General features: G+C 52.6%; 1 protein-coding gene across 1 annotated transcript; it reads right to left on the minus strand.

The window, feature by feature from the left end:
- Positions 1–4,912: 4,912 nt before the first annotated feature.
- On the minus strand, positions 4,913–6,411 carry MYF5 (myogenic factor 5). Its single transcript, XM_042792784.1, has 3 exons — positions 5,905–6,411; positions 5,320–5,395; positions 4,913–5,154 (listed from the first exon to the last, which is right to left on the minus strand). The coding sequence occupies exons 1-3, from the start codon at positions 6,409–6,411 to the stop codon at positions 4,961–4,963; spliced, it is 777 nt and encodes a 258-aa protein (XP_042648718.1). The 3' UTR covers positions 4,913–4,960.
- Positions 6,412–7,168: the final 757 nt, after the last annotated feature.

The following is a 7,168-nucleotide window of genomic DNA, read 5'->3' on the forward strand; positions in this document are numbered from 1 at the left end:
CACAACATCTTACATATATGGTTACTTAAAACATGGAAATGAGGGGAACAGAATGAGGTTTTCAGCAGATTCAAATACTTCCATTTACAAGAAAACGAACCTCTTTGCTGGAGTAGCAGTGCATTTGCTAATGAGGCCTTTACACTGAGCTATGCAGAGGTGTAATTGAAGTTATAGCAATTTCTCACCATTAATTAAGGACTTATTAATTTATTAATTGAATAAATCTTGTGGAATCAAACAATTAAAAGTAATGGGCTGGGTTCAAACTTGACTTAATCCATACTTTGGCTCCCTATAATGTATTACAGGCCCACCAGCTTGAGTGTTATACTACAGCCAGACCTTTGCTGGGTTCCCAAGTCCCTGCTAGGTAGCTGAGTCCCACTGCAAGTGGTAGGATTTGGCACTTCAGAAGAAAAATCAGAGCTAAAGCTTTTAGGCCTCCTTTGTAGCGTTTAATTTCTACTTAGCATACATGTTATATAGATTTTTAAAACAAAATAATATCAGTTCAAAATCATATATTCATAGAAGATCAGATAAATAAAGTGAAAAATCCCACATTTATTCCTCTGCTGCTACTCCAGGTTTGAAGACCTCTCAGAGAGTATCAGATTCAAACGCATTTGATTTAATGCAGACACTGAACTACCTTTCTGATCTCTCACTGGGCTCACTGACCCTCATATATCATACCCACTATCACCTTCATCAAGCACGACTCAGCAATGCCTCTGGCATCATAGCCACCAACATCTTCCAGCAGATTGTCAGACAGTCCATAAATGAAACAAGACCCCAGGACTGCGTGGTGCCTATTGGCTGGTCTGGGGAGCAGAAAGCAGAAAACCTCTGAGAAAGTAGCTAGGCTCTGCAGTACAGTGGGTTTAGCATAAGGTCCATGAGCATCCAGGATGCATAATCTCCTGGAGGAAGGAAAGCGGGACACCTGACAAATGAAGAGAAAATGTATTACACTGTGTTTGGGAAGGGGAAAAAAACCCCTCAGTCCAGCACTGGTCTGGTGGATGGGTGTATCTCTTGGACTGAATGGAGAGAACAGAACGAGATATAGTGAGGGTGAAGGCAGCCACCAGTGAAGCCTAAGCTAATACTCAACAGAAGACACAAGAAAGACAGCACTGAAATCTCTTTTTTACTCACTCCACTAATCCTGTTGGCTGCAGGAGGAGCCTGGCCCTGCTGTCCCCGGGCAGCACAGGGGCAGATGTACTTCTTGCCCCCTCCACATTTGGGGGTAAAACTCCTCCGTCCCTCACACAGAGTCAAATTAGCCAGCAGGATCCCAGCCCAGTCTCCAGCTGGCCAAGCTCATTAGGTCCTTAGTTGCCAGGAAGGCATTTGTGGCCAGCTGTAAGGCTGATACCCTGTGCAGAGCCTGCCAAAGGTCAGCAGTCATCAACTGGCCAGCTGTGGGTCCTCCTGCGGGACGCCAAGGTGCAGCTGAGAGGAGTAAGGAGAAGCGATCAGAGAGTCATGGGCTTTGCAGAGGAGGAGAAGGGGAGGGAGCAGGTCTGGGGTGGGGAGAAGTCAGCTGCCGGCTGTGGCTAAGTCTGACTGCTCCTGACAGGCAGGCTGAGCTGGGAAGGCGAGGATACTGGATTTCCCCTGAAATGCAGCCATGAATTAGGGGTGTCCCTAGGCATATTTTGACAAACAATATGAATTAAGTCCCTTTCATCCTCCAAGAACTAATTGCTAAAAGTTTATCACTTTTAAGCCTTACCACAGGAGAAGAAATATGTTGATCTTTTCCTACAGGGAAAATGAGTGTTTTTCCACACAAGCCACTTTATGCAAGCATAAAGTAAGCAGGATTTTTCCTGTCTAGAGTCAACACACAAACTCAAATGATCTGCGTTATAAAAAGATAGAAGTGACTAAAAACACTGCAATGAAATCTGTTTTACAAACTACACCTTAGATGTTTTATTTCCTTGAGTCAAAATTTTCCTGATGTTATACTTAAGAGACCTTTGCTGGGTTCCCACGTTAGTTTTGTAGTGCAGCATTTTGATCTGAGATTAAAATAGGTATTTCATTGAAGATCTCTGCTTGGTTTCTTAATGAAAGATAAAAGATACAAGAAGCTCTTCACAGACACACACACACACACAAAAGCACGGCTGCCTCCCTCATTCAGAGTATAAGCCAAAAAGCATGATTTTCAGAGGTAAAATGAAAATAAAAAATTAATGTTGTTTTTAAAACTGCACAGAATTATGCCCTTCATTGTAGTGAGTGACAGTCAGAAAATGTGCAGCTTCTGTGTTACGTTATTCTGACACCATGAGGCCTCCCTCCACCTGCCTGCCTGCCTGCAGGATCCCTGCATGCTCCATACATGCATGGAGCTCAGGTTTTCCAGACCATCATCTTCTTATGTATTCGTGGGCACAGCCATGAATGAACGTGTTTCACACAGAATAAAAATCTTTCTTTTATTATTATTGAATATGCAAAATCTGGCCACAACAGTGTAACTCCCAAGATAGCAGCCTCTTCTCGTTTTTTCCAATCCATGGGCTAAAGGTGGTTTCACTTCCACTCCTTCCAAGGATTACAGCACATTTCGGCTCATAAGATCTTTGTTTATAGATGTCCTGCAATTAAGAGTTTGTTTTAGTGGTGTGTATAACAAAACCCTCAGATTGTAATCTAGTCTAGTAGGACTGAGGAAGCTGTGGACAAACATCCCACAGACGGGATACTTCTCCTCACTCTCTGAAAAGCTACTTCTCAGATGTATTGACCTTTTTGCAACTCCTAAAATGTCTGCCAGCCAAAGAGAGGTGTACATTACCAACATGTGATTTGCTAGTGTTGCTCTGCATACTTCACAGGCGATCGCTTGCCAAGGTCAGCACAGTGCAGAATGAAATGCTGAAAGTTCTCCATCTTAGCTCATTTTAAACCATCATTTAAAATGAATGCATTAGACCCTGGCCATAAGCAGTGTCCTTGGGACGGTACTTTGGTTGAGAGGAGCGAGCGCTGCAGCGATGTCTGAGAAACTGTGAATAAAACCAGTGACGGTCACTGCCTTGCATAAGGATTTCTACAAACAGCAGGCTCAGGAAGGGATCGCTCAGAACCAAGAAAGACTGTGTTTGCGTTAAGGCACTTGCATACTCGAAGCATCTGTAGTGACAAGAGTGTGTGAATACTGTGTTTGTACCTCTGTACAACCTCAATCCAGAGTTTTCAAACCGCTTTTCCTACTCAGTGATTACTTGGGACCTATCTATACACACAGAAAGCCCATTCTGTAAAAGGCTCCTCCTGAATTACTCTGCGGGAAAGAAAACACTTACCTCAAGGTTACATAGCAAGGGCGGAAAGTGATTTTGAGGGAAGGCGTGCAGGAGGGGGCAGGCTGGCCTTGCCCTGCCTCAGGATCACAGCCGCCTGCTGCCCAGCCCAGCAGCTCAGGCAGGGACGTGCCACCTCACTTTCCCTGTAGCCAAACTTTGGGGGGAGGATGCAGCCCCTCGGTGTGCTGCGAGGACGGGGCCAGCCCTAAGCTTGGCTTCCTTCATCCTCAGTTCAGAGATGCTGCCAAAGACCAGTCAGGTGGTAACTTCTGGTGACATGACTAAGCTGGGCTGGGTTCAAGTGAAAGATTTATCAGAGGTGAAATACCACTTCCAGTCCTCTCGGCCACCCAGCGCTAACAACATAAACACAAATGGCAAATATGTCCTTGTCCCACACTAGTGAGGTATATATCCTTTCCCACTCTGAGTGTTTAGCATAGGAGACATTTCTGGATGCGCTGAAGAAGCCCATCTCTCCATCTTATCTCTCTCTTTTTGGAGGGGGCTAGAAAAGTTTTGTGTTACAACTAGAGCAGTGCAAAGGACTGGAAATTTTTTGTGGTAGAAAGACTTAGATTTAGTGCCTGGAAGGAAATACTTGTTAACTTATCAAGACTTAACCTATTTCTAGACCCGTGTGAATAGAGTAATGAATTTTCACCCTGGATGGTGGGACCAAAGTCATTAGGAGCAAAGAGATCTATATTGCTTTCTGAATATTGTGAAATGTACCTTGTGGATTGTGAAAGAGATACTTGTGGTTTGTTCTTACTAACTTCACTAAATTTGTCTCTGCCAGAGCACTGAGAGTAACAGAGAGTGAAATTCTCCGGCAGGGTATCAGAGCTAGGTCATACAGTTGTTCTGCAGAGGAGAGCCACCATGCAATTTCAGGCCCAAATCCTGGAATACACGTTCAGCCTTCACACCCAGGGAAAGAAACAAGGACTTTGCTGGAGGCAGGGGTGGGGAGAAAATAGAAAAACCAGGAAGATGACTATGAAATATTACTTTTACTCTTGCAGAAAATAAAGGAAACTTTGCCCATAGCAGGACAGGAATGGAGACAGAATTTGACCCTCCACATTTTTGTTCTTCCACGAGCCGTCTCAGAATAATACCCGCTGGTGGTGGTAGAAGCAAGCCCCAAGGCCCCAGCCCAGCAAGACACTCCATCTCCCGGCCCACGACTGCTGTGACGGGGCACGTCCCCACACGGGCAGGAGCTGGGAGTGACCGAATTTGGGCTGGGGCCGGACACGGACGGTGGTGGTCACCCCACAGCTGAGTGTCACAGCCCTCCCCAATACCTGGGAACGTCCTTAAAGAACCAGCAGGCCAGAGAGCTCTCTCACAGCACGTTTTATTTGCAGCAGGGTTTCCAGGGTTGCGCGTCTGTCCCGAGCCCCGGGGGGGGACCCCGGGCCGGGGCCCGGCGGGGCGCTTTGCCCCCCCCCAGCCCCGAGGGAGGCTGCGGGCCGAGCGGCGCTGGGGCTGCCCCTCTCGCCCGAGAAGGGTTTGCAGGACGGGGCTGGGCGAGTGGGGTGACCCCGGGCGGGAGGGCAGCGGGAGGAACGGGGTGCCGGTGTGTCGTGTCCCCCCCCCCCTCCCCGGGTTCCTCATAGCGCCTGGTAGGTCCGTCGGGGCGGCGGCGTCCCGGGCGTCCCCGGCCCCGAGTCGATGCTGGCGGGGGGCGAGAGGGAATCGGCGTCGCGGAGGGGCAGCCCCGGCTCCTCCGCCGGGGAGAGGCGGTCCACGATGCTGGAGAGGCAGTCCAGGCTGGACAGGGCGCTGCTCTGCTCGGCGGCAAACCCTGCGGCGTGGGGGGACGGACGGGCGGATGGACGGACGGACGGCACTGCGTTACCGCGGGGTGCCGCGCTCCCCTCCCCAAGTGCCGAGGGGAGCGGGGCGCCCCCCTCCCGCTCCCCCCCACCCCACGGCCTCCCGCCTCCACCTCCCCGCGGGACGGGCTTACCGTGGGCCATCTCGGAGCAATAGACGGCGTCGAAGCTGCTGCCTCTCGCCGACCAGACGGGGCTGCCGCAGTCGGCCTGCAAGACAGCGAGGGGCCAGTGCCGGCCCGGCCGCCCCCACCCCGGGGGCCAGCGGGACGCTCCCCCCGGAGGGAAAGGGCCTTAAAGCCCGGCGGGGAGGGAGCCCCAGCGCCTGCCGGGGGGAGGAGGGGCAGCGCCTTCCTCCCTCTGCCCCCCCACCCCCCGCCTTCCCCCTCTGCTGCACCGCGCTAAACTGGGGGTGCGGGCCGGGGGGGGGGGAAAGAACGACCCCCCGGGGGCTGGGTGCCCTCTGGGAGCGTTACAGTCCCCCCCCGTGCACTCCTGGGAAGCCCGTGTGCATGGGCTAAAATGCACAGTTAATCTGAGCTCAGTCACATCTGAGAAGGGGCCTGTTCTAACGCCAACCGGGAGCCATTTCCTATATCCGGCCGCGTTCAGCCCGTCCCGCACCCAAGGGGCCGGTCCCACGACGCTGGGACGAAGGGGACCTGTCCGCGGGCCTTCGTGGGGTCCCCACAGCCCCATCGTTCCTGCCCCTCTCTTACCATGCCATCGGAGCAGCTGGAAGTGGGACTGGTCGGCTCGGAGCAGCTCTGTCCCGGCAGGTGATAGTAGTTTTCTACCTGTTCCCTCAAAAGCTCCTGGAGGCTCTCGATGTATCTGATGGCGTTTCTCAGGATCTCTACTTTGGGGAGTCTTTGGTTGGGGTTGGCAGTGGTGCATCTCTTCAGGGTCTCAAAAGCCTGGTTGACTTTCTTCAGCCTCCTCCTCTCCCTCATGGTGGCCGCCTTCCGCCGGTCCATTGTGGTGGATTTTCTCTTGCAGGCTTTGCAAGCCCACATGAGGCAGTGGCCGGCCTGGTGGTGGCCAGTGGGAGCTCGGACATGCTCCTCTTCCTCGGAGCAGGCGGGCTCGGGGGGTTCGTGGGCGCCGAAGGAAGGCAGGTCCCTGGGCTCAAAATCCTCGGGGAACTCGCCCTCCGGGGAGGAGAGGCAGGAGCTGTCATAGAAGAGCTCGGACGGGGAGAACTGGCAGCTGTCCATCACCTCCATCCCTGCAGCCGAGGCGTCAGCCACCGGCTCTCGGCGAGGGGCTCTGCAGCGCAATTTCCTCAGTAATTAGCGACCTGAGCCGAAGTGTCCTTTGGCTGATGCGGGGGGCCCTTATATATACATGTAAAGGGAGGCTGGTCCGCCGCGGCCAGTCTTTATTAGCATATCCCACCACATCCCCTGCCGGGGGCTGTCTGGGCAAGCCCCCTCCAGTCCCCAGGAGACAATTTGCTCCGCGCCGCTCCTTTGGAGAGCCGGGAGCTGGGCACTTCTTTAATGGACGACCTCCCCAGAACTGGCTGCGGCACCTCCGAAGTTTAAAGCGAGGTCTGGGATTTCGGACTCTCGGTGTGGAAAGAGAAAGAGGGGCACTGGACGGGCACGAACCGCTGACATTTCCGACGGAGCCGTTCCTCGTCCCGACGTTCCTTCCCATCTCCCACCACGCGCGGCAGCGGGTGGGACACCGGCTCTCCCCACGGGGGAATGAACGTGGAGCCCCCCCCCCCCCCGAACCCACAGTCTCTACCTGCCTACCTTTACTCCCCGCAGCCCCAGGTCTAACCTGAAACAATTTACCCCTCTTTTCAGACCTAAGATTTGCTCGCTTCTCTCGAGGAGCGCTTTGTCTTGTAATTAAAGCGGTGTCACCAACCGTTTAAGTTTACAAACCGGGGGACAAAAATGCACAGCTACGTGTGGCCAGGAGAGACGGAGGTGGTGGGGGAGGACACCCCAAATTTGAGTGCTGTCTCAT

Source organism: Tyto alba, unplaced genomic scaffold (assembly GCF_018691265.1).
Source record: "Tyto alba isolate M040663 unplaced genomic scaffold, T.alba_DEE_v4.0 Super-Scaffold_2, whole genome shotgun sequence".
Lineage (NCBI taxonomy): Eukaryota > Metazoa > Chordata > Aves > Strigiformes > Tytonidae > Tyto > Tyto alba.

Bases quoted from the DNA above. Each gene is read 5' to 3' on its own strand.
- MYF5 (XM_042792784.1), bottom strand. From the start codon at position 6,411: ATGGAGGTGATGGACAGCTGCCAGTTCTCCCCGTCCGAGCTCTTCTAT. The intron at 5,396-5,904 runs GTAAGAGAGGGG...GCTGTCTTGCAG, and splicing joins CCAGCTGCTCCGATGGCATG to GCCGACTGCGGCAGCCCCGT. The intron at 5,155-5,319 runs GTAAGCCCGTCC...CCCACGCCGCAG, and splicing joins TTGCTCCGAGATGGCCCACG to GGTTTGCCGCCGAGCAGAGC.